The 27,472-nt window shown below is 37.4% G+C and overlaps 2 protein-coding genes across 11 annotated transcripts in view; one reads left to right on the forward strand and one right to left on the reverse strand.

Moving 5' to 3' along the window:
• Positions 1–18,539, reverse strand: part of LOC144252782 (phosphatidylinositol 4,5-bisphosphate 3-kinase catalytic subunit delta isoform-like) — a 131,948-nt gene extending 113,409 nt beyond the window's left edge. For all 8 annotated transcript variants that reach the window (XR_013343059.1, XM_077794898.1, XM_077794897.1 and 5 more), the window contains exon 1: positions 18,452–18,539. The gene's annotated coding sequence lies outside the window, so the exon portion shown is untranslated. The remainder of the gene's footprint in view (positions 1–18,451) is intronic.
• Positions 18,493–25,879, forward strand: LOC144252783 (phosphatidylinositol N-acetylglucosaminyltransferase subunit P-like). Of its 3 annotated transcripts, none has more exons than XM_077794906.1 (5): positions 18,493–18,516; positions 19,194–19,297; positions 21,928–22,000; positions 24,104–24,222; positions 25,549–25,879. In XM_077794906.1, exons 2-5 carry the CDS (start codon positions 19,216–19,218, stop codon positions 25,677–25,679), a joined length of 405 nt encoding a protein of 134 aa, XP_077651032.1. In that variant the 5' UTR covers positions 18,493–18,516; positions 19,194–19,215; the 3' UTR covers positions 25,680–25,879. The 3 variants fall into 3 exon arrangements, with proteins under 3 accessions (XP_077651032.1, XP_077651031.1, XP_077651030.1); XM_077794905.1 differs by lacking the exon at positions 18,493–18,516 and adding an exon at positions 18,787–18,907; XM_077794904.1 differs by lacking the exon at positions 18,493–18,516 and adding an exon at positions 18,787–18,921 and having other exon boundaries at positions 25,549–25,878.
• Positions 25,880–27,472: the final 1,593 nt, after the last annotated feature.

Genomic DNA, 27,472 nt, shown 5'->3' on the forward strand with positions numbered 1-27,472 from the left:
TTAGAGCAGGAGTTACCAAATTTTCCCATAAAGGGCCAGAGAATAAATTTTTAGACTTTGTATGACATAAAGATTCTATTACAATTATTCCACAAACCATGAAAAAGCAGTCATAAATAATGTGTAAATAAATGAGTATGGTGGTGTTATCATAGATTTATTTACAAAAAATGGGCAGGAGGCTGGAGTTTACTGACCTTCAGAGGAAGGACTGTTCCAAAAACATTAATGGAGTCCTTGATAATTTCCATGCCCCCCCTGTGTGATGTAAAGGGACCTGTGTAATGTTTTTGAGGCTCAGTTTCCTCATTTGTAACTCAATCATACAAACACCTCCCTGAAGGATTATGTTGAATATTGGGAATGTGCTTCAGCAAGTATAGAATCCTTACTCAGACTTAATTAATTATGGTGATAATAGTCCATCAGAGTCCCTGTGATTGAACCTATTTGACCATGCTCATCAAAATGAAGCATAGATAACATTCTATAACTTCTCAAAAGCCACACAGGTAGTAATTTGCTGAGCCAGGTTTTAAAGATTTTAACCCATAAGTATTTATTAGGCACAATTATTTAATTAAAAGTCACTTAGGAAAAAGGTAGCAAGATATACAGGTATAATGAGCTATTCCTGTTTTAATTGTGGAGGGGCATTTCTTTTAAAATGGATGAAAATTCTCTGAAAAGTCCAAGGAAAGAATCGTCTATCCCCACCCCTTGAATCTGGAGGGCTTGCAACTGGTTTCACCAATAGAGTGATGGAAGTGAGAATGTGTGACTTCTGGGGCCAGGAAACTATGACATTAGGAAGTGTCTCCCTGGTCACGTTAGGAGTTTTTCTCTGGGGAAGTCTTCTTCAATGGAGGAATTCCAACTACCTGAGAGAGTCATATGTAGGTACTATCATTCATATTCCAGCCACCAGCCAGCATATGAGGGAACCGTTTATTACGTCCAGCCCAATATAATCTTCAGAGGATTGCCGCCCTAGCCCTCACCTGACTGCAGCTTCATGAGAGACCCTACATCACTGCACAACTGAGCCCTTCCAAAATCCCTGACCATGGATTCATGAGCAAAGTGTCATGATGATGGTGAATATTTCTAACTTCTCCCCTCACTGATACCCACATTCAATAGCTTGTCAAGTCTTTTATGTCTACAGTATCTAATCATCAGAGACCTTTCCTCCATCGCCAATGCTACTACTCTATTTACATCTAGTACTATCTTAGTTTGGACAGATGCAAAGGCCTTCTACTTTATTTGTAGTTCTGCTCTCCCCCAATACAATTTAGTTTAGATATTAATTCTTCTAAAGTATATGTGTGATGCTAAGATTCACTTTATTGAAAGAGCATCAATAGTTTCATGTATTATCAAGAACATTATGATTTAGTACCTTATACTCTGGGTCACCTGATCACTTACCTACTCAAGGCTGGTGGTCCAGCAATTCTTCCTCTTTTCTTACATCATCAATTTCCCTTTTCTATTGAATGGTTTCTAATAGCTTGCTTGCACACTATTATCTCTGCCATATTAACAGAAGAATCCTTCCTTTGACCTCACAGACCCTTTCCGGCTCCTTCTCCACTCTGATCTTCCTTTTACATTTTGTTTCCCTTGCTTTTGAACTCCTTCTGACTTCTTCCTCTACTATCTTCCTGAGTCTTGTCTTCTGAATTACCAATGACCTCCACTTTGAGAAATCCAATGCCTAATTCTCAAAGCTCACCTCACTTTCTTCTGATCAGTGTTTGACACTGTTGAAGCTCTTTTACTTCTGGCTGCCAAGATTTTACATCCTCCCAGTTACCCTCTCTTTCAATGTTCCCTTCTACTCTGGCTCTTTTTCAAGTTTCTCCTTTGCTCCTCAACCCCCACACAATAGGATGACCCAAAGTACAGACCTCAGACACTTATCTCCTTAGACTCTGCTTCTTTGAGTATCAATTTTGTAACTTTGAATATTATTTATACAGTGATGACTCCCAAAATTACAATTCATCCCAAGAACCTTCCTAACTACCAGGCATGTATACTTAGGCTACTGCCCAATGTATATTTCTATTTTGATGCCTCAGGTATCTCAAACTCAGTATATCTCCAAACCCATCAACTGTCAAAGTGTCCCCAGTCTCAGTTAATAGCAGCAACTTCTTTCCTGATCAACTAAAACTTTGAGGTTGTCCTTCACTCCTCTCTCAGTTATTTCACATCTCACCTATTAGCAAATCTACTGGTTCTGCCTTCCCAGTACATCAGAGTCTTAGTTCATCTTCCTGCATCTATTGCTTCCACCTTTTCAAAGTCCCTTAGCTCTTGACTGAATTATTTCAGTAGCTTTCCAACTGGTATCTGTTTCCACACTAGTTCACACACCCTCCAGTCTCATCTCACTACATCATGTCACTCTTCACAAGATTTTCGATAGAGTTCCTTTCTCATTAGAATCCAAGCCATGATCCTTAGAGAAGCCTGCATCCTGGCACCATCATTTCTCTCACCTCACTTCCCATTTATGTCTCTGGCTAGCTCTCCTCCAGCAACACTGGCTCCCCTGGGGGCCATGAACATTCCAGCCATATTTATGCCTCAGAGCTTCTGTACTAGAAGACTGTGCCCCCAGAGAAGCTCCGTCTCTCACTCTCTTTGTGCAGCACTACATAGACATCCCCCAATTTACCATGTTCAACTTACAATTTTTCAACTTTACAATGTTGCAAAGTGATAGACACTCTGTAGAAACCATACTTGGATTTTGCTCTCTTTCTGGGTTGATGTTATGTGGTTAAATACTCTGTCCTGATGCTGGGTGGTGGCAGAAAGAAGCAGTTTTAAGCCACATAATCACCATGATAAACACCCATATTCTACAGAGTACTGAGTTTCCACACTACCCTATGTAGGTTAGGTATACCAAATGCATTTTCAACTTAGAATAGATTTATCTGGATAAAACCCCATTGTAAATTGAAGAGCTTTTGTTTTCCCCGTGAGGTCTGCGTTGACAACTTATTGAAAGATTGCAATTCCCACCTCTCCCCATACTGGTGCTCCACCCCCCACCCTTTATTTTTGTTTTGTTTTGCTTTCCCAAAGCATTTAGCATCAGCAGATATTTCATCATCTCCACCACTGCATGCAGGCAGGGGTATTACCATGCTTTGGTCTATAGTCTTCTCAGTGGTGTGCAACTGCATGCTGTTGGTTCCCACAACAATTGCTAGAGTGAGAAGGTGACCCAAGAAGACATGACATAGGACATACCCAGCATAGATGCCAATCAACTAGATCATACAAAAAAGCCAGCTTGGTTTTCACAACCTATCTTTTAATGTACTGCCTCTTATGTACCTCTTAGAAGCGATTGTGTGGAAACAGATTTGAAACAGATTTTCTTTTTTTTCTGTCTGCTTAACCCTTTTACTCAGCCCATTGATCTTTTATTCATCATTTCTTTTTAAAACAAATTTTATTATGCTTACTTTGCTGTACTTTCAGTACACAAGTAAAAAAAAAATATTTGACATTATTGATGTTTCTACATACCCCAATCTGCCAGTTTGTTATGTCTCTGGAAAGATGACTTTTCCTGTGAAGGAACAAGGTCATAAATAATTTTAGTAGTATGTTTAATTATTCTTTTGTTGGGATATCTTAACAAATGATTTTTTAAACTCCTATTTTAACAACTTAGTACTAAAAACTAAATACCAAAAAATTATTTCTCAATATGTGCATTTGCATATGTACATGTTTTCAAAAATAAAGAGAAAATACATAATATTTGGGAATAAGATATGAAAATCATTTTCACAAGTTACAGATGTCCTGATAACTCATAAGTAGTGAAACTATATAAGGTTATCTCTAATGAGTGAAAACATTCTTCATTTCACACTTCCCACATTTTTTATTCTGTTTATAAAAATTGCTTAAGATGTTTTAACATTTAAAAAATTTTAAGTGGTGGTTTATTTAATTATCAAAACTGCATAAATATCTCTTTACACATTTTGGCATTGCTAAGCTTAGACTTGACAAAAAGGGCCTTTGGATTCTTTAAGTTGGTAGCTAAAACTCATTTCTAATAACTCAAAGCACGCATCACAAATTCTGATGTTCTGATTTTTAATTACTGTAAATAAGTCTACCTTATATTCTTCCATATAATGGAGATCTTTTGTGATTTTAATGATGTGATAAATATCTGAATAAAAATTATTTTCATTAAAGTACTCACTTTTTAAGGAAGAATTTCAGAGACAGAGTTCAGCAGTAGAAACATTATTTCAAAAATATGTTTATCCAACTTGCAAAATTCCAAAAATCAGTGGGAAAATATAAATCCAAAGTTCATAGCATTCACATTAATTATGTACACATTTAACAATGCTACCATGACCTCCATGTCAATGTGCTTACCTTCTTCAAAGTCCTTCTGTAATACAAACATAACAAAAGAACAGAACCCAGATTTGTTAAGCAATCTACTATTTAACAGTACTCACAACAGCTTTATGGTTTGGGTATTATTAGTCCACTTTGTAGTTACTGAATTAAGTTTCAATAAACTTAAGACATGCTTTTAAGGAAGAATCATAATAGAAAGAAAAGACATGGAAAAGCTAGATCCCCATTTCTTAAGAACTTCAGAAATAGGCGGGAATCCAAGATATCCTCCAAGGCATCTAGACAGGGACAGAAAAGGAAAAAAGAAATGAAGAAACTGGATAAGAATCCAGTTTTTGGAACATGGGTATGTTTCTATTCAATGGTCATCCTATGTATACACCGTCCCTACACCTCTCAAAATTTTCATGCAGATGTTTACAGGAATTATTTCATTTCTGTAGGGTCACTAAATTGGGATGATATGAACTGAAAGTGGTTAAGAACTGTATCACTTGCCATATTGAGAAGGCCTTTATGGAGCAGCAGAGCATGAAACCAACAGAGACAAGGACCAAGACAAGGAAATTTGGGTTACATTGCTTAAATCTTGTTGATTTTATCCTGGAGTCCTACTTGTGCAAATAATCCCTTTGTTTCTATGACAGCTAGAATCATGTTTGTGTCACTTTCAACTAAAAGAAGCTTGACTAAGAGACAATATAAGAAGTGAAGTGTGATTAGGAAAGACCTCTCCCCCACTGGGCATGTGAAATGAATATGAGTCCCTTTTCACAATGCCAGGTCTTCCCAATGAGCCACACTTTATGTTCAACAACAAAGAGGATAAGGAGGATTCACAAGATTTAATAATCTCTTTTTGCCTACTGGGAAGATGCACTCTGTCATTAGTGACTGACATAACAACTGTCCTCTCTGTGTGATTAATTCTGGACACATATGGGTATTAACTGGTTCTAACACAGTAAAAATGCAATTGGGCCTTTAAGTGACAACTTCATTCCCGATGTTTCAGGAGTAGGGTCCCTCATGAAAGGCAAATGTACTTATAAGGTCATCCATAGTGGCTGTCAAATACCTGAGGTTAGGGGACTGCTTCTTAAACATGTCATGGGGGAAAATTAAAATTATTCTGCATAGTCGTGAATGAAAGTTACAGGAAATTCAATACAAGAATGCCTCTTTAATATTTATCACCACTACCAGTTTTAAAGTTAGGAAAATTTAGAAATAATTCCTCATTTGGACAGAAGCACAACACAAAGATGATTTAAGTGCCGTTTCATGAACTTCCTCAGTGGTTCCAATTCTGGATCTACACGCAACTGTGCAATATGTAAATCATTTAATAGTAATATAAAACTCTGGATAATTAGCATTTTCTCCATTGTTTCATATTTGTATAAAGCATTCAAGTAGTATGAATAATTAGAATGTGTTAAAGAAATATGTTTTATTGCTTTACCTTCAAAGAAATCATGCTAAACATTTAAAATAAGTGGATGCTATCAAGAAATGGATCTGAAGACAAAAGAATAAATCTCAATGGTGAATTCAGGTGGGAAACTTTCATGTACATTAGAAAAGTAGGACCATGGAAAAGTATCTTGCAGAAATTTATATTTTCCCAAAGTTTATTTTAAATTTAAATAAATTAAACTATCTGACTCTGATTTCATGTGAAGAATCACAGAGGGCTCATTTTATCATAAACAAAACTTGTAGTCATTCAAACACTGATGACAAAGAATAACACCACAAACCATGCTGAGAGAAAAACAGGAGCCAAATAGGGAGGAAGATTCCTTGTGTCACTCACAACTTAAAAGTGTCCCCTCTTCTACCACATCACCCTGAAGCCAAAGGGGGGGAAACATTCCTACTTTTATGCACAAACTCTCTATTCTATCCCTTGCATGAATTGTGTGTCTTTGAAACTTCGTTTCTTGTTTAAGTATCTAAAGAAACTTTATTTAAAGAGAAATATATTAAATATATTTTTGAGCATTCAGGTGATGCTCAGGTTTGGGGTTCTCTCTGACCTCAATTAAGAGAACAAAGATGCTATGTGGACAAGGAGAGAGAGGGGAGCACATAACTGCCCTATTGCCGTTGCTCTGTTCACAGTGAGGATTGAGCCATTTTAATCCCCTTGGATTTTTTATCTACCAAAACAGCTTGGGCCCATCAGCAAATTGCAGTGGCATATGGTCCAGGTTTATGAGTAATCTGGCACATGATTAAGGCAGGGGGGATGTCATCCTTCAGCAAATACTGAAAATATTGTAAAAGAATTTGGTAGGTTTTAGAAAGTCAATCTGATAAAAAATTGTAATGATTAAATACTTCTTAAAATCAACAATTTGCATTCTTCTCCAAGTTATAATTTTCTTTAGATACAGAAATTTACCATGGGAAGATTAAAAAAAATCAATGCCCAAGGTGTTAACAACTAGTTCTGCTTCTTAGCTTTAGAATCAGCAGCTTGCATGCCCAACATCCAGATCCCATGTGGCTGCACAGTAGGCCTGTATTTCAGGAAGGATCAAGTTTTTACTTTCCTCCAGTCAGGTTACTATTGTATACACAGATGTTTGCAGGTCCCATGGAAACAATTTGGACCTTTCAAAGAAAGATATGATGTGAATTGAAGAATGCTGTAGTGTCTGAAATGACCTCAGCCCTGTTTCTCAAACTTGATTGTGCATCCAGGAACAGCAGTGGGGTTCATCCCTGCAGGAGCACTAAAGTCATCTGGGGAGAGTAAAAGAAGTACTGTGGGGCTGGGGCTATGGCTAAGTGGTAGAGAACTTGCCTAGCATGTGGGAGGCACTGGGTTTGATTCTCAGCACCACATGCAGATAAATGAATAAAATAAAGGTCCATCAATAACTAAAAATACATGTCAAAATAACTTTAAAAAAAGAAATAAAAGAAGTACTGTGGCTAAGAATCTACCTCTAGAGACTTGGATATAATTGTTCTTCAGTGAGACCCAGGCCTTAACATCCTTTAAAAGTTGCCTAGCGTAACCAATGGTAAGCCAGTCTCAACCCACTGAATTAGGGCAACACACTGGTGTGCCAGGTGGTACCCAAAATTATACAATTAAAAACAAACATCTTCTGGAAAATCCATCTTACTCAAAACTTAGGGAAGAAAACCTTTCATTATTTTTTTATTCCACTAAGACCAATATAAATATGAAGTAAAATGCAAAACTCACAAGAGATTTTCAGGTAATATTGCATCTCAGATGCTTATTAGAATATGTTTATTCATTCATCTTTTCCTTAATTTGTCAGATATCTTCAAACAGCTAATATACATAAGAGACTACTTTAGTGCTCCAAATTATTCTCATTTGTTTTTCATATACAGAATCTAAGAGCTACTTCCCTAAATATTTGTCTACTCACCAATTTAAGAATATGTATATGTATATGTTTGTGTGTGAGTTTATCCTATAACCAGTGAGAAAAAGAAATTAAAGATCTTTAATGCCAGCCGACATCTTTGCCCAAACAGCCATGAAAGTCAGAGATATAGTCACATAAGCCTGATTTAAACTCTAATTTTCTTACCCACAATTTAACTTTTATGACTGTGAGGCCCCTGAGTAACAAGTCAAGTAGCAGAAATCAAAAAGGTAAATTGTTATCTTACTCTGCTTAATATCATAATGGTCTTCAGCCTCACACATAGCACCAATAATTTTTCAGGTTTTCTGGACATTGTATTCCTACTCTCTCAAGATGTTTCTTGTGGAATTAAAGCTGGTTAGTATCAAAGAAATTTGTGACTAAATACTCTGATGTATGTGTAAAGGGGTTAAATTTTCCTAAACTCTTAGTACCTGCCATTTAAGAGACAGGCCAAGTTTAACTCCATTGTTCTCTAGTCTTTGACCCTGCAAACAACACCAGTTAGATTCCAGAAGATATCAGCAACTTCCCCTACCAGAAACTTTTCTCCCATTTTCTCTTCAGAGTTAATCCCAAAGTACATATTAATGCACCTTTACAGTAGCTTTCAGGGGAGGAAAAATGGGTAGGGAGGGGGTCTTATTTTATTTTACTCTCAACAAAGTAATTTTTACAAATCTCCTGCCAGGTAAGTCAACCATTGACTATTTGACCATCTGCAGAATCACCATAGCAACATAGTCATCTCAACATGTCTAGACCCTTATACCACCTGGGCTTTTAGGAGGCCTACTGTACCCAGTGGTACAAACTGACACAGAGAAGCAGATATGATAGATTCATGGCCATGGCTGTTAGAAATCAATGTTTCAAATCTCAATTTAAAATATTAATGTTGAATATTATTTGGAAAATCCTACAACTGTGACCCAATTATAAGTTCTCTGCATTGGAGCAACTCTGAAGAATGGTCAAAAGTTCACTGATAGTTGGGTAGGTGGTGGGGGGAGGTGGGGAGATAAGAGAACTAGCAATATCAAGATGGTTTCCAACAGTGAAAGGATTCAAGTTACCTCAGCTGTTTGGCAGGATCAGAGCAGATTCTGATGACTTGCATGGAAAGTTGTTTAGGTAGGCAAGAGCTTCTTTGCAGTCTGGATATTTGAAGCAAGGAAGCAAAAATATCTTAGCATGAAGAAACTATAGGCTTGGCCAGAGTCAGTGTGGAAAGTCCGGGGAGTGATTTCTGGGCTTCCCCATGAGTCATGGACATGCTAAGGATATTAGAGCGAATTTTGGAGAAGGAGTGAACTACTTATTTCCAACAAAGATATTTTCAGGGCTGAAACACTGGAGCCAAAATTTCAAAGGAACTTAAACTTTTAGTTCAAGTGTAGAGCTAAGAAAGCCAAAAGGCCATGAAGACACAAGATCTCACAGCAAACCCAGAGAAGAAATAAAATACCTGATTTAGGTAAGCTAACTGGGTTTGCTAATAGAGGTCAATTGTTCATAAAACTCTGAGATCTTAAAATCCTATATCCACTCTCTGAACACAGTTTGCTTTATTTCTAGCTTTCTCTTCTGTACCATTAATAACTTTCTTTCCTAACTGCAGTGTAACTTGAAATTTATTGACTCTTCCTTTCTTAACTCACCCTTCAGCCTTCTCCTGACCTTGTTTCTCATGTGGACAATAATCGAGCACTGACTCACTCCTTTAACTCTTCCTCAATTCTTTAGCCTCCTGGCCTTGCATCTGCCTACCAGAACCTCAGTCTAGCCAGTACCACTATCCTGGCCACCTTAAATGGACAGGGTGGGAATAAAACATAAAACTGTGTAGAGGTGTGTCACACCGCCAGTTAATGGTGTCCAGTTGGCCCTTAACATTTCCTGAAAATTCTGCTGTGTGTTCCTAATCAGCTTTTCTCCCTCTCGCCAGATTAATCATTCTTATCTTAACTGCTTTTCACAAGCTCCCCTTCCTATAATCACATCCCAGCAAAATGCCTCCTCTCATATTTTTTTCAGGGAAAATGGATAAAATCAGGTGAAAATGTGTCCAAGGTCACATTCACCTATCAGAATAAAGTCCAACCTCCTTACTATAAGCATAGGTTTCATGTGATCCTATTCCTGTTTCTGTCTCCAGTCACTTTGTGACATATAACATGGAAGCTAGTCATACCCAACTGCTCGTCATTCCTAAACAAACCTTACTCTGTGACCAACTAGTGCCTACCAATCCTTGACACTCAATTCTAGGAAGCATTTTCCACAGTACCAAGTTTATTTTTGCACTTCTACTCTATAAGCCTAGAGCACCCTGCCCACTCCTGACACAGTTCTTACACTGTTTGATCACCACAGGTTCATCTCTGTAAGGTCACTATGGGTCCAGAGGATACACTGTGCAGTCTGCTTGCCACCTATACTATTATTTATTTAATTAGTATCCTTCCTTCAGAATAACCCAGCCTTTTAAACAAATTTATTTTAATAGAAATTGATAACATAAAGAAATACTATGTTTGATACAACAAAAGTTTTGTAATACAAGCTAAATATATTACTAAAATTAATCTTAAAATACACTTCTGATCACATCAGTTATGATGAACTAGATTCTGAAGGACACTACCAATGCAAGAAAAGCAGATCTTTGATTTTTAAGAAATACTTTTAAGTAATTTCAGCTCATGGAAATACATTTCAGGAGACCCTCTCCCCCCAAAAAGCAGCAAACATTTAGACAGGAACTTGGCAACCAAAAGCAGTAAGTAGTAGAAAAGCAGATCTTGGATTTTTTAAAAATACTTTTAAGTACTTTCTGCTCACAGAAATATATTTCAGGAGACTCTCTCAGGACAGGGAACCCTAGACCAGAAGCAAAATGTCAGAACTGAAAAGTGGGTCAAATTAAAACTCCTGTCTCCCAACCAGAGCTAATACAAATGCTTTCAGAAAGAAAAGTAACTTCCAGTTAGGCTCGCAAGACACTCACAAATTTCTACCAAATAGATCTTTAGAGTTTATAATAGGGGATCACCAAGCACTGGAAATAACAAGCCATCATGAGGGACAGACAACAGATGGGGAAAAAAGCAATAAATTTGGATCCCCTAAGGATAGAAACATTGAGATTTCCAGACACAGTCTGTGAATAACTACAAAAATGAGCAAGTAACATGAGACTACAATGAATAACTGTATATATGAAAAATAACCAAGCTGAACTTTGAGAAATTAAAAATATAATTGTTAAAAGTGAAAAAAAATGGGGGATTAGAGAGAAAATTAGGCACACCTAAGAGAAAAATGGCAAACTAGACGACAAGAAGGATGAAATTACCCAGCACTAAAAATTTTATTAAGGAGAAATAAGATGAAAAGTATGATGGGGGAAGAGTAAGTGATCTAGAAACAGTTACACATACATATAGCCAGTTAAAACTCCAGAAGGGGAGAACAGTCCAAATAAAAAAGAGGCAATATTTAAAGAATACAAGGCTCCAGAATCTTCTAGATCTCATGAAAGACAACATTCAGAATGAACATCAAGTATCCAAAATAGAATAAAAAATTAATTTCCATCTAAACTTAGAAACGAAATGATATAAATCAAAGACAAAATCCAATGCAGCTATAAGAAAAAGATATTTTCTTCAAAAAAAAGCATAAATAAAATTAGCAGCAGACTTTGCATAATATTCTCACCACATTCTCTTAAGAAAAGGGTTAAAAAATAGTTTTAAATAAAAACTGAGTTGACCACCAATCAAGAGTTTTGAACTAAAGGAACTTCTAATCCTACCAATTAAAAGACACTGATTGTCTGATGGGCCTGAAAGATAAGACTAGCAATATGACAAAAGTGAAAATCAAATGAAAAGCACATTCTAGATAAATTACCACCAAAGACTCTAAGTCAAAAAAAGCAAAATTAGGAATAGAGAGGATCTCAACAGAGTAGATATGTTAAGAGAAAATATTAAGCTTGTATGCAGCTAATATAAGTACCTCAAAATACATAAAAACAAAAACTGTTAGAAGTATAAAAAGTCTATTAGAAGGTAACAGAGGATTCCAACATACTCTTCTCAATTAATGATATGATAAAAACTAATAAAGACTGAACAACACAATTTCTTATCTTTAATGATTACAGGAAAATTATAGAATTCACTATGGACAAGGTCATAAAAATAAGAATGAAATAACAACAAGAATACATTCTCTAACAACATAGGTGAAAAAAAATTAATGTAGATACACCTGAAAATTAAAATAATGAAAAAGTTAATGCAGATACATTTGAAAAGATAAAACATGCCAGGTGCGGTGGCACATGCCTGTAATCCCAGTGGCTGGGAAAGCTAAAGCAGCAGGATAGTGAGTTCAAGGCCAGCCTCAGCAATTTATTGAGGCCCTAAGCAACTCAGAAACAGACTGTTTCTAAATAAAATATATAAAATGGCTGGGGATGTGGCTCAGTAGTTAAGCCCCTTGGGTTCAATCCCCAGTACCAAGACAAAACAAACAAACAAACAAAAAGCATTTCTAAATAGTAAGCCAAAAAAATAAAAATTGAACTTTTTATAAGAACTTAATTTCTGAAAATTAATGAAAGCATTAGAAACTTAGATGAAGAAAATAATGAATTTCAAGAAAATTTATAGCATTACATGCTTATACTAGAAAAAAATGGCTAAAATTGATGTTAAAACTTGCAATTTAAGTTAGAAAAAGAAAAGAAAGGGAAGGAAATCATAAATAAAAGAGGGAAATCAGCATGCACAAGGTCCTGGGTTCAATCCCTAGCACCCGCCTTGCCCCCGTAAAAAGTTAGTTTTTTGTGAAGATTAATAAAACAGACAAACTTTGGCAATAATAAAAGAGAGAAATAGAGACAGAGAGAGAAGACAGACATAAATAATATTCAAAATGAGAAAAGGGAACATCCAAATAAAGAAAAGATAGAAAGGGATATTAAAATATTATTAACTTGATGCCAATAAACTTTAAACATGCTAATGAAAGGACAAATTTCTAAAACTAAAATAAATAGAGAACCTGAACACTCTTAGTACCATTCAACTGCTAATGACTACTCAGCTTCCACAAAGAAAATACTAAATTTAGGTCATTTTCAAATAGGTTTCACCAATTTTTTTAAGAAACAAATCAGACCAATTCAAACCTTCTCAGACAACTGAAAAAAGAAAAACTACTTGCTAATTCAATATATAAGTTCAGTATAAAGTAATACCAGAATCAGGTAGTCAATAAAGAAAAAGAGAATTCTATTTATAAAAAGATTCAAAAACTCTGAAGAAAATATTAGCAAATTCAATCCAGGAGTTCATAAACAGATAATCCATCAATACCAGTTTGGATTTATCTCAAGAAGAAAGAATTTTCAAACCCATAAATTGAAATTCACTATATTTATAACAATTACAGGGGGGAAAAGGAAAAAAACGAGATATGTCTCAACAGATGCAGAAAAACATATGACAAAATGCAGATTTCCTGGACACATTCAAAGATGTCTACAAAAGCTCATAGCAAAATGTTATTCTTTATGGGAGAACACTCTCTTTAAAATTGGGAATAAGATCTGTAAGTCCATTATAATGACTCACTTCTAATGAATAATCATAATCACCTCCATTGAACATAGATCTAAAAGTGTGCTAGAACATTAAAAACTAAAAGAGCAAATAACTGTCAGCATTTGCAAATGATATAATTATTCACATAAAAAAGGAATTCCAGGAAATATATTAGAAATATTAGAAGTTTATCAAGTGGATAACTAAAAAGCAATATTAAAAACATTAAATTGCTACTTACTAATAATTGTCAGAAAATAGATTGTTGGGGCTGTAGTTGTGGCTCAGTGGTAGAGCGCTTGCCTAGCATGTGCGAGGAGGCACTGGGTTCGATCCTCGGCACCACATAAAAATGAATAAATAAAAATAAAGGTATAAAAAATGTTGTATCTGTTAAAATTTCTAAAAATAGATTCTTAAACACTGGCACTTATAATACCAACAACAATTTAAAACATTGGATCAGCATTTAAAAAGTGAATAATCTCTATAAAGAAAATTATAAAACTGTATTAAAAGACACTGAAAACCTAAATAAATAAAAATACTATATTCTCAAAATCCTCAGGGTTTTAATTCTCCCCAGAACTTACTCAATGAATTTCAATTAAGTCCCAAAAGGTTTTTCATGTCTCATGTAACAAACTGATCCTTTAAAGAATCCAAATGTCCAAAACCATCTGAGACTCAAGTCCTCCCCAGATATCAAAATTTCTGGTAAAATGATAGCATTATTGATTAAGACCGTGTGAGTATCAACACAGAAAAAGATTGCAAATGATTCAGAACAGGTGACAAGTGATGCAGAAAGGCAAACCAGAAACAGACCCATCATGCACATAGAAGCCAAACATAAAAGAAATAGTACAGCAGACCACTAGTGACTGAGGGGCTGGAACCACATGAAGGGATAAAATGAATGTGAATCACTAACACCATTCCAAAAAAGAAAAAAAAATAAATTTCAGATGGATTATGAATTTAAATGTGAAAAGTGTCATTTTAAAACTTCTAGAAAGAAACACAGGAGAATGTCTTTATAAACCCAGAACAAGGAAGGTTTTCAGTTACAGAACATTAAAATTAAGAAAGAGTGAATGAAATATACCATGAAGCGTAAAAAGACTGGCCAAAAACTGGAAGAAGATATTTACAATGTATATAATCAATAAAAGACCTGTTACCAGTTTTATAAGACAACTCAATAGGAAAAAAATGGATAAAAAGACATGACCAGGTATTTCATAAAAGGAAAATATAAATGGTTCATAAATATATGAAGAGATGTTCAATCTCAATAATCAAACAAATGCAAATTAAAACCACAACGATGTATCATATCATATCCATTCCAGTGGCAAATATTAGGACATCTAACATAAGTATTGGAGAGGATACACATCAACTTACACACTGCTGATGAAAATATCTAAGTTGAAAAATCTTTTGGCCAAAATATAAACTGGTACAACCACTTCAAACCCTGGAATCATTCGTAAAGTTGAATATTTACACACCCTTTGAACCAGCAATTCCACCTCTAGCAAACAGCTTAAGTTTACTATTTTTCTTTTCCCTCTCATAAACCACCAAAAATGCTTTTGAAAAATCATTCACATTTTACAGCAACATCTAAAAAATTCTGGCATCAAGCTTAAATAATTTCAAATGATGAATTTATAGAGTAGTATAGTAGCATTTAAAACTAAAATGAATGTTTCTTTTAAATGCATAATTATTAATAACCATACATTTAATCAAAATAGCTATATATACTGATAATTAAATAGAAAAGTGAAATTTTATTGGACATGCATCTCTTGAAATAATGGAGAGGTGTTGCCTGAATTAAAGATGGCTTTCCCCAATGCTATACACTGTATTTTAAATTACCTCTTTGGTTTCCAGAGTTTTCCTACTTGGGGCTATTCCCTAGTTCTTACTTGTAGGTATGTGGTTTGTTTTATGTAAAACACTACTGTGATGAAAGGGAAGGTGTGAAAGTTGAACCAGTAGGACTCTATTATTGGTCTCAGGCATACAGTTTCAAGAAAGATCATACAGAATTTAATGATCTAGAAATTCATTAACATCTCCTGTTCCCATATACTACTTGGAAAATCATATACCCCAGGATGAAAAATTAAAAGAAATTCTTTCAACTCTGTATATACAAGACTCTTCAAAGTAACAAAACCTCAACAACCAGAACACCCACCAATAGGAGAATGTATAAGCTGTGTTATATTCACCTGTGGAATATTACACAGCAGTAAAAATTAAAGACTTACATCCATTCTCAATATCAGTGACCCTTAGAAATGTAACATTGGATGAAATAAACATGTTCCCAAAGACTACAGTACCCAGTAATTCCTTTCTTTTTTTTCCTCCAAACACAGAAAACATACAATACATTGTTGAGGGATATTTACAAATCTGATAAAAATTATTTTTTAAATGCAAAGAATAACACACAATTCAAGATAATCACCTTTTGGATGAACACATTCAATATTGGTTATTTTGATTCTTGGAATAATTCTGGTCAATTCACAGGTGTTCATTTTACTGTTTTGCTTCACAGCTTGCATATGTTATACATTTTCAATATATCAAATATTACATTAAAATAAAGAGAAAAGATTTTTTAAAACATTCATCTTATAAAAAATGCTTTAATTAATTCCCCTCACCTGCCACTTGAGAGATACATATAACATATCATGGAAATCCTATCTTTACATCAACCATCGCAATATTAGGTACATAATAAATGTTCATTGAAATTAATTTTGAGGATCAAATGCATTAAAGATTGAGATAATTAGCTTGAGACAGGAACTCATATGTTGACACAGGGCTAAGGCAAAAGCCTAGATGACTGCAAGCAAATGCAACAGCAAGCTAGTCATAAGGAAGCTGGTCAGTAAAGAGAAGACAAAAAAATGTAGTATAATGACATAGTGTTAGCAAGGATATGAGGAAATGGGTGTTTTCACTCAATACCAACAGTGAAAATTGGCAAAACCGCTTTGAGAGCTTCTGTAATATCTGTTTAAATTGAAGATGCACATACTTCTACCCAGCAAATCTACTACACAGACATACTTCCTAAAGAAACTTCCAGATGTGTGCACAGCAGACAGGTACAAAGATATTTATTGCAGGACTGTTTTTAAAGAGTCAAAAACTGGAAACAACTTCATAGTCCATCAATAGGGGAATGTATAAATTATGGTATATTCATACAATGTAATTCTATACCAGGAATTAAAATGAATTCACCAAAGATTATTCATAACTGATCATTCAATTTATTCATATAGAAATCTCCAAATGTGATACTGGGTAAAAAAAGCAAGTTGCAAAAAAACACACGTAGTTTAATATCATTAGTTTAAAATTCAACAACACAATGTATGTTTGTAGATTCACCGTGAGCAAAGTATAAAATATGCAAAGAAATGATTTACACAAACCTAAACACAGTGGCTATCTCTAGGTAAGGAGGGGGAGGAACTGAAAGTACCTCCACAATCTTTTAATTTTATTTTTTTACAAAAAAGGTTTGAAGTAAATCTGGCAAAACAATTACATCTGTAAAATCTAAATCATCGATTAGATCTCCATTTATATTCAAAATGCTCCACAAATTAAAAGAATGGAAAATTAGTCAAAAATAGGAAATTGCCGCAGAACAGAGACACACCAAACGCAGCCCTTGAGCGCAAAGCAGGAACGAATAATAGTAGTAGTAGGTGGGTCCCTAATGGGTTTGAAGTTTCTTTTCCCATATATCCTTATAATAAATTCCACTATCCTGATGATAAAATACAAATTTCTTTCAACAAAAGGTGTCCTAACTAGGACTGTAATCATAAGCAAACTGTGATTTTACTCCTCCCAAGGGGAGGAATTAATATTTCTACCTCGTTTCCCTCACCGTTGGGCAGAACAGAAAGGCATTTATGTGAACGTCATAAAACACTGTAAACCAGTAAGTATCATCGAGAACGTCCAGGGATAGCTACTACGCATTTGCAGGGGCACATATTTTGGAAGGAGCTGGCATCTTAACGGCGTTCGGAATCTAGGGCGCCTCTAGAAAAGAAACAACTCACTGGTACCATCCCATTCACCCATGTCTCTGATCAATTTTTCCCCCTAATAGGTCTCCCTATTCTGTCCCCAGAACTGTATGGCTCCACTGGCCAAAATGACATAGCCCGACACTGCAGAGCAGGTGGCCGCCAGACCCTTGGATGCCCTCCCCTTCGCGTTGGCGTTGTGGGGAAGGAGGAGGCTCAGCGAAGGAACCACGGAGCGGGAGCGCTGGGGTGGCGTCCCCCTCCCTGGCCAATCCCCTGCGCACCGGCAGGCTCTGGACTGCCTGCCCTTCTCCGCACACAGGTGTCTAGAACGCGGAGAACGCAGTCATGCAAGGGCGCGCGCGCGCTCACGAACACTCGCAAACGCATCCCGGCACACGAGATGCACGCGACAGGCGCTATGCCGCACCCACGCGAAGACGCACACTTTCGCGGGGGATGCGCCAGGCGAGGGTCGAGACCGCAGCAGGAGCGGCCATGCGCGCTGGGGACAAGCGCCCCAGAGGGAACAGTGACAAAAGGGGGGCCACCCACCGAGGCCGTGAGCGCCCCCCGCTGCCTCCGAGAAAACTGGCCACCTACACAAAGGGGACCACCTACACACCCACAGGCGTGTGCACGCACACCTAGCAGGTGTCACCCACGCAGGAACCGAGAACCGGGCGCGGGGCTGCAGGGGGATGCGCACACAGTGGCCGCCCCTACGTCGCACAGGCACCCTAGGCCCAAGATCGCGAAGGGGACGGACAAAGGGGACACACCCACTGGGACAGACAGAAGCGGCCACACCCCCCCAGGGCCGGCACCGGCCCACGCACACACAGCAGGCACCTCTGCAAGGGATGCGGGGCGACGCACACACACCCACACTCACCACACACCCACGGAGGGGGTGTGGAGGGCCCAGCTCCCGGGGCATCTCGACTGCGACGGGACAAGGTGACACATCCGGGAGCCCTGCCACGCGCTGGCTGTGCACTCACCCGGGCCTGCAGCCCGTGAGCCTCAGACACGGGCCGCCGCCGCCACCACAGGCCCTCCACGTCAGCCCGATGGCGGGCGGTAGCAGGCGTGGCGCAGGCTGCAGGCGCGTCACGTGGGCTGGCAGCGCACATGCGCAGTCTGGCTGCACCGCCCACCCTTTTGCAGCCGCCAGCTGGGCGGCCCCCACGCTTGCTAGCTCCCTCCCTGCGAGGGTCGAGGTGCGCCTGCGCTTGGGAGGGGGGCGCCGTCGCCCCCGGCCTTTCCCTCGAGTTCCTCTTTTCCTCCCCCCACTGCGGCTCCCCAGTCGGCGCTTGCGCAGAGAAGTGGGCGCTGAGAAGGCCGTGTGGTCAGAAAGGGCAGGTGGGCGGAGTGGGACCCCGGGCCGAGGGCCTCCGCCTCCTGTCCTGGGGAGAGGAACTGAATTAAGGGCCCGCGGCGGTGGAGCGTCCTCGAGCGCCCCTGACCCCAGTGAGGCCGGGCTCGCCGGCCGGCGCTCCCGCTGCAGGGGCGCGCGTGCCCGCGGGGGCGCGCTTCCGCAGCCGGGCGCGGGAAGGCGGGTCGGCTCCGCTGTGGCGATGACAGACCCACGTTGGAGGGGCGTGACCACTGACGACTGTGTTCCTTCTCCACAGATTGTCCAAAGCCTCAGGGAAAATGGTGGAAAATTCACCGTCGCCATTGCCAGAAAGAGCGATTTATGGCTTTGTTCTTTTCTTAAGCTCCCAGTTTGGCTTCAGTAAGTACTTTCCTGAAGAATGGCCAGGGTCCAAGGACCCTGGTGTCCAAGGACCAGGAAATAATGCACTTGCTTAGAGTGTGCACACAGAAGCTATGTCCCTGTCCAAGAAAACCCGAAGGCAGTCGGGTTTGCGCAGTGCTCTGTAGGCCAGCTCTGCGAGGTGGCCAAAAGTAAACCAGGTCCCTGCCATTAAGGAGGGCACCCATAAACCCCTGGTGAGCGCCATGGTGGTGGGACCTTAGGTGGCAGAACAGATCTATTGAAATCAAGGGGAATTCAGAGTTGGCTTCCTCCAGGGACCATCCCCCTGGCACTTGTATTTGAGAATAAACAGGAGAGAAGGAAGATGGTGGCATGGGCCTGGAATAAAGCATGAGAGGGTTTGGAAGTGAGTTTGGGATGGCTCCAGGGCTGCCTGCAGGAGCTGGGGAGGGAAGAGAACTTGGCTAGAGAGGTCAGATTAAAAGAAATGGCCACAACATCCTGACTCTCACTTAATCCCCTTATGTCCCATTTTATAGGTAAGGAAACTGAGGTTCTAACATACCGAGGTTCACACAACAAGACCCAACTTTCTTCCCAGAAGGATTTGGGGATTACGAGGCAATTATGAATACCTCCAATCCAACTTTCTGGAATTTGGTGAAAACCAGGAAATGGAGGAGTGGCGATACTTCTGAACCCTAATTGAAAACAAATAACCTAATGTCAGAGCTGTTGCCTATAGAGTCTGTGGAGAAGTTATTATAAATGAGTTCAATTCTGACTCCTCCACAGGTTTGCTGTTTGCTCTGGGATCAGTTTCCTTATCTGTAAAAGGATATTGATAATGATGGTTATTGAATGCTTGTTATGTATAAAACAGTCCTGTGGGTAGTACTGTTATTGTTGTCCTTGTTTTAAAAATGAGAATGCTGGGGTTTAAGTAACCTGCCCAAGGTCATTAGGAGATGATAGAGCTAGAATTTGAACCCAGACATATTGACAGATTTCACTCTGTTGCCTCTTATGACTGTTGTGAGTATTAACTGGGGTAATAAACTGTAAAGCACATAGTGCAAAGATACAATAAGAATATAATAAATGTTAGCCCTGGTATCTTTTTTGTAAATGTCTATTCAAATAGTATTTCAAGAATTGCCAAGTGCAATAGCTCACACCTGTAATCCCAGTGGCTTGGGAGGCTGAGATGAGTATAGCAAGTTCAAAGCCTCAGCAAACAACAAAGCACTAAACAACTCAGTGAGACCCTGTCTCTATATAAAATACAAAATAGGGATGGGGATATGGCTCGGTGGTTGAGGACCCCTGAGTTAAAAAAAAAAAGTATTTTAAGGATTAGAAACTATATAAATAAATAAAAAAATGTCTTTAAGGCTTAAATTCCATGATGCCCACAACCGGAAATTAATTTAAAAAAATTGAGTGCTTACTTGTTACAGGCTTTCTAGTGGGAGGAGCTAGCTGACAGACAAAGTAAATAAGTAAAACATAATACAATGCCAGATTATAACTTGTACTATAACGAAATATTTTAGCAAGGGGGAACCAAGTACAGTAGGAATGTCTGTAATCCCAGAGACTCCAGAGGCTGAGGCAGGAGGATTGCAAGATCTAGGCCAGCCTGATCCATTTAGCAAGACCCTGTCACAAAATTTAAAATAGGACAGGAGAACTCTGGTTGTGGCTCAGTGGTATAGCACTCACCTGGCACATGTGAGGCACTGGGTTCAATTCTCAGCACCATATAAAAATAAGCAAATGAAATAAAGGTACTGTGTCCATCTGCAACTAAAAAAATTATTTTTTAAAAAATGGACTAGGGAATGTAGCTTAGTGGTGGCACCCCTGGTGTTCAAGTCATGGTATTACAAAAAGAAAAAGAAAAGCAAAGGGAAAGATGATAAAGGAGGTCCTTCTAATATGCTCCTGTGTCATCTCTTATTACTCATTCATTAGCATTCATCACAGTGTAGTGAAAAGATCAATTTACTGTCCTGTGCACAAGATTTTAAGCTCTGGGAGGGCAGAAACCATCTCTTTATGGTTCATTATAACTCACTCCTGACATAGAGACTTGTATAATACATATTTGTCCAAAAAAAATCTATCATCACTGATAAAGTTAGTTTGAAATTTGACTCTGCAACTGTAAATGTCTATAATTACCTCAGCCCTGTGGAGATGAAGTACTGACTATCTAGTATACATAAAGCAAAAAATTAGGTATGGAAAAAAGTACAGTAATTGCTAAGGCATGATTTATACCCTGAATTACTCAATACACTATGAGAGTTAAGATAATAAAAAAATACTACTAAAGAGCTGGGGTTGTGGCTCAGTGGTAGAGTGTTCATCTTGCATATAAAAGACACTAGGTTTGATCTTCAGCATGATATAAAAATAAATAAAGATATTGTGTCCACCTAAAACTAAAAAAAACATATTTAAAAATTACTAATAAGGTACTTATGATAAGTAATATAAGAATAGTATAAATGAGGAGCAAGGGGGGGAAATCATTTCTGACGAATCAGGGGTACTTCAGAGGAGCTTTTTTGTACCTGAAACTTTTTAGATTGAATATGTGCCCTACTTAACTTTTTCTTTTTTATTTTCTTCTACAGTACTTTATCTTATGTGGGCTTTTATTCCTGAATCTTGGCTAAACTCCTTAGGCTTAACCTATTGGCCTCAAAAGTAAGTTTAATATTTGTTAAGAGTAAAACTAATGCTGTTTTAAAGGATTATGTTACTCCTTAAACTATCCAGATCTTTCATTATTCTTTTAAAAATCCGTAGATGGACATATATAAATAAAACTTTAAAGATTATGATTAATAAAACCCTAAATTAAAGATGGTAGTGTGAGCCCACATTTATCCCCATTTACTTTCAAAATCTTCCTACCATGAACCCTAGGGGTATAAACCTATATTTTAGAGGTATAAACCAATAGAAAGAAAGAATAACAGATAAGAGGTATCAACAAAATTTTGTATAAATTGAGATAGGGGAGTTTATTTTTTTCATATGACTAGAATAGGGAAGCCATCAAGAACATTTTTGCCCTTGAATGCTACAATGGTTCAGAAATTGGAGGTATAAGTACCTCTTTAACATAGTAATTCTGGTTTGGACAGAAAAAAATATTTAAAGAGCATTCTATCCTTAGTCCTACCTTGTTTAGTCTTCATAACTGGGAGACTGTCCCTACCTTCCCTTGTAGAAAATCATTTTACCCTGTGGAAAGGCTGAAAGTTGCTAGTCTGGGGGGCCTTATATCTGAGTGTGGGAAATGAGGCACCTACTGCAAGCCAGAATAATTGAACATCTGCATGGCTGAATGATAAGGCACACCCCCTCTCCTAGCAACTGCCAGGGGCTCCCAGACTTATACCATCATCTCCGTCTAGAAAAAAGTGAGAAAGAGGTACCTTCCTCAGGAAGCTGACCAGTGTGAAAGAAAAAAACCTATAATTTCTGCCATTTGGAGGACTCCAGTAAAGCAGCCAGGTCTTTTAGAGGGAGGCTGACTAGTTGGCCATCCTTGCCCACTGTGCTTCAGTTAGTTTGTTAGCACTTGGACTGGTATAAGTTATTAGATATTGAAAGAAAGTTTCTATCCGGAGTACAAAAACAAAAGAAAAAAGGGAAATTGAGGTAATGCCGGATACAGAAGAAAACTTTTAAATTAAAAAAATCCTCAAAGATAAGAAAAGATTACAATTATGAAATCAACAGTATATTCTATAAAGGGAATGTTTAAGAAGTTATCATACTTGGCAATTATGATAGCCAAAATTAAATTTTTAATTGAAAAGGTTGGAAGATAAAAGTTAATCTCTAGAAGGTAGAACAAAAAGTCAGAGAAAAAAAAAAAGTCAGGGCAAAAAATTTAACCACTAGATGTTCGAGAAAGGAAAAAAAATGAAGGAAATTATTAAAACAATAATGCATCAGTAAAATATGCCAAGATAGGACATGCAATGTGCTTACCTGTGTAGAGAGGTAAATTTAAAGGCATATTAGAATTTGGGGCTGGAATATTGACAGGTAGATGGAAAACCAAGTATACATTCAAAATGATGTAATTACTAATTTAAAAAATAATAACACATAAGAAAATATGTGATAGTGATATTCTAAGGTTCTCGGTTACAAACATTATTTATGTAATCACAATAGTTCTTAATAACTAGTGATAACCAGAAATTGTGACATTAGAAGAGAATAGGTTCCTCATCTCCAAATTAGGAAGTCTAGAGAAAATATCTGAAAAAAAATCAAGAAATTAATATGAACATGTTATGTAGAAATGAAGAAGTACCAGAAGAAATAGCTCAGGTGTTAAAAGGTGTCCTTTATGGGGATTGGGATTTCAGGGTCAGGATGGATGGAACAGGGGACTGCAGCTTTCTATGATAACCCTTATAGAGTTATTTGACTGTCATGTACATTTATTACTATAAATTATATTTAATTAAAATGAAATATAGGGCTGGGGATATAGCTCAGTTGGCAGAGTGCTGCCTTGTGTGTCCTAGGTTCAAACCCCAGCACCAAAAAAAGGGGGGTAGGGGTGGGTTGTGGCTCAGTGGTAGAGGGCTTGCCTAGCATGTGTGAGGCACTGGGTTTGTTACCTGGCACCATAAAAAAATAAATAAATAAAGGTATTGTGACCATCTACAAGTAAAAAAATATTTTTAAAAATTGAATATAAAAATTGGTATGTTTTGTCATGACTCTTAGAATGATAACTTTTAAGATATCTATCATATACATTAATATTATCTTCCACAGATATTGGGCAGTCACACTACCTGTATACCTCCTTATTACTATAGGAATTGGTTATGTACTATTATTTGGAATTAACATGATGAGTATTTCTCCACTCAACTCCATTCATACAATCACAGGTAAATATATATAAAAGAAAAGTGTTAGGGGGAAGGAGTAGTGGGGTTTTAGAATTTTAATCAGAAAAGCAATTAAGAATATGCTTCAAGACACATTGGAACATTAAAAAGAATCTAGGAGCCCAGTGTGGTGGTACACACCTGTAATCCCAGCAGCTCAGGAGGCTGAGGCAAGAGGATCAAAGCCAGCTTCAGCAATTTAGTGAGGCCCTAAGCAACTTAGCAAGATCCTGTCTCTATAAAAAGGGGCTGGCGATGTAGCTCAGTAGTTAAGTGCTCCTGGGTTCAATCCCCAGTACCAGAAATAATAGTAATCATCATATCATCTGTGAGAAATAAGTACAAAGCAATACAAAAGGAAATGTTTACATTGAGGTACTAAGTTATGATGAATATACACTAGTTATAGTCATAGATTAAATTAGTTCTGATGAATTATACCACCAACTAACAGGTATATTTTCCTGTGCAATGTACAAGTATATAAAGTATGTTCCTCAGTAACTTTACCTGAGAGAAACTTCTTTTATCCTAAATAGTCACTGTTGCTCAAGGGATGGCAAGTAGGTTTAAGACCTTATTCACAAAGGAATTTGGGGTTGGAATCCTCCTCAAATTGTTGTGTACACCACATCTCTAACAAGTGGATAGAAGAGCCATATGTTCTCGGGGGGTTTATTTTGTTTTGTTTTGTTTTGTTTCAGGTTCTTTTCTTTCAAGTCTAAAAGTAGGTATACTGATTTGTGAGCTTTCTTAGATTCTGGGAAGTATTTTTTAAGTTCCCTGGTATGATTTTTTTTGTACATTGTAAAACCTTTATTCATGAATCTATGCAATGTCTCTTGAAAATTAATGTTATTTTTAGTTTTTTTTTTCCTGATAACCTACTATATTCCCTGCATTCTTGATTGGAATTATAGCAGATAGGCAACTTGTACAAAGAGAGGAAATTGTTAATTTTTTATGAATATTTATACCAAAAGATTTAATGAATTTTTGCAGTGTTGATTTAACTACATCTTTAAGGCCTGGGTATAATTCTGTCCCTGTCAGAATTGTGAAATGGAACTTTAATCATCATTGTACAGTTGAATGAGATATTAATTTTTTTCTGAATTAGAAATGAGAAAAATACTTTGCTAATTACATTTTTGTTTTACTGGGGCACTTCTTTTAAAGAGAGAATTAAGTAGTTATTTCATTATTTTAAGCATGTTATTTGTCATTTTCCAAACATCAACCTGGTGAACTGTGGTAGGTCTCCAACAGCCACAAAAACTACAGGAGAAATTGCTTAAGTAAACAGAACTTTTTTTTTTCTTTTAGATAACTATGCTAAAAATCAACAGCAGAAGAAATACCAAGCAGAGGCCATCCCAGCATTAAGAGATATTTCTATTAGTGAAGTAAACCAAATGTTCTTTCTTGCAACCAAAGAACTTTACAACAAAAACTGAGTTGCATGTAAAGATGCTAATATCAAGCATGTTTTTGACAGAATAATTTTGACCATAATTATTTATTTTTTTCTTATTATTGCTCAATATTGAAATGTAAAAAAATAAAAGTTATTCTTCTCTTAAGTAAATTTTAATTAACATTGTTTTCAAATATTTATTATTAATAGAATAAATAAAGTACTGCATTACCGTTTAGCAGATTAAAAAAAAAAATTCATGTTGATATAATCCTTCAGAGAAGCATTGATGCTATAATTTGCAAAGGAAAATTGTGTCTTTCCTCCTGTTTGTCCTGAGGGGCCCAGAATGCAAACTCCTGGATTTGAGTGAAGGGTACATTTAAAATTTGTGCCATCAGATGCATGTCTGTAACATAAATATGTATTGAGTGCTTGTTTGTGTCAGGTATTTTTCTGGACACTTGGGATAGAATAATGGTAAGATTCTCTCAAAGAGCTTATATTTTAAAGAATTATATTTTTTAAAGAACTTATATTTGGGGGCTGGGGTTGTGGCTCAGCGGTAGAGCGCTCGCCTAGCATGTGCGAGGCCCTGGGTATGATCCTCAATACCACATAAAGATAAATAAAATAAAAGTATTGTGTCCAACAACAACTAAAATTTTTTTTATAAAGAACTTATATTTTGGAGGTAAGTTGAAGCAGACCAAGCAAATATGAAAAATATTTGTGATGAGTGCTGTGCTGAGAAAATGTAGTATAATGTTCTGGAAAGTAAAGGGATGACTATTTTAGTTTGGATTGTTAAGGAGGGCTTTTCAGAGGAAAGTAGTTGGGGCTGAGATTTGAATAGCAAAAAAAGCAACCAGGCATAAAAAGATTGGAGGGGCAGTATGAACTAAGTTTGAAGCAGGGTGTAGCAATGACTATAATGCAGGAAGGAGCTTGGTGTGTCCTAAGAACAGAGATAAGGCCAGCATTGGGCCTGGAGCACACTGGACAAGGAGAGATGTTGTCCGAGGTACACCTAGTGAGACCAGGCTACCTAGTGAAGGGCTTTGTTGGCCAGTGTAGGAAGCTTGGATTTAAGTCAAGTGTGGTGAGTTTGGGGGCACTTTGAGTACCAAACTGTTGGAGTCTTTAAGAAAAAGACGTGACGAGGCCTAATTTATGTTTTTTTTAAAGTTGCTCTGGTGGATGGAGAATAACTCTGAAGAGGAACCGGGAATGGGGCAGGAATAGGGAAGTGAGGATACCATTAGGATGCTTTTGCATTATTCCTGGCAAAAAAACGATTGCTGCATCAACAAGAGTGGTAGTGAAGTTGGGAGGCAGGGATAGCTTTGCAACTTTCATCAGAATTCAGCAGATTAAGTATATAGATCTGATTGTGCAGAGTAGTGAGGGCTGACTGAGAGAAATTGTGATCAAGGGTCATTCCTAGGTGTTTGTGGATTAGGGAACTGGGTAGATGGTTATGCATTTTACTGAATTGTCAATATTTGGAGAAGTGCAGTTGAGGGGCTGGAGGATTTGGTAAATAAATTTATTTGGCACCACCTTATTAATATTTGGATGAGCTTGTATAAGATTAAGAAACAGAAGGTGTTTAAAAGTTAGAAAATACACTCAAAACCAGTGGGTCCAAATCTAAATTTATTTAACCCTCAAGACCCTCAAACTTTGATACCCTAAATCTCTATCTGGCTGGTCATTTTTTCTTTAGGGTATCTACATACAAGAGTGAAGTCATACATTTTAGATATGCAAATTTAACTCTCTCTTTGAAGGAAAGAAGGGAGAGAAGGAGGAATTTTAATAGAAGGAGGG

This window comes from Urocitellus parryii, unplaced genomic scaffold (assembly GCF_045843805.1).
Source record: "Urocitellus parryii isolate mUroPar1 unplaced genomic scaffold, mUroPar1.hap1 Scaffold_59, whole genome shotgun sequence".
NCBI lineage: Eukaryota > Metazoa > Chordata > Mammalia > Rodentia > Sciuridae > Urocitellus > Urocitellus parryii.

Coding starts and splice junctions, on each gene's coding strand:
- LOC144252783 (XM_077794906.1), top strand. CDS start 19,216: ATGGTGGAAAATTCACCGTCGCCATTGCCAGAAAGAGCGATTTATGGC. Junction 19,298..21,927: donor AAGCTCCCAGTTTGGCTTCA/GTAAGTACTTTC, acceptor TTTCTTCTACAG/TACTTTATCTTATGTGGGCT. Junction 24,223..25,548: donor CTCCATTCATACAATCACAG/GTAAATATATAT, acceptor TTTTTCTTTTAG/ATAACTATGCTAAAAATCAA.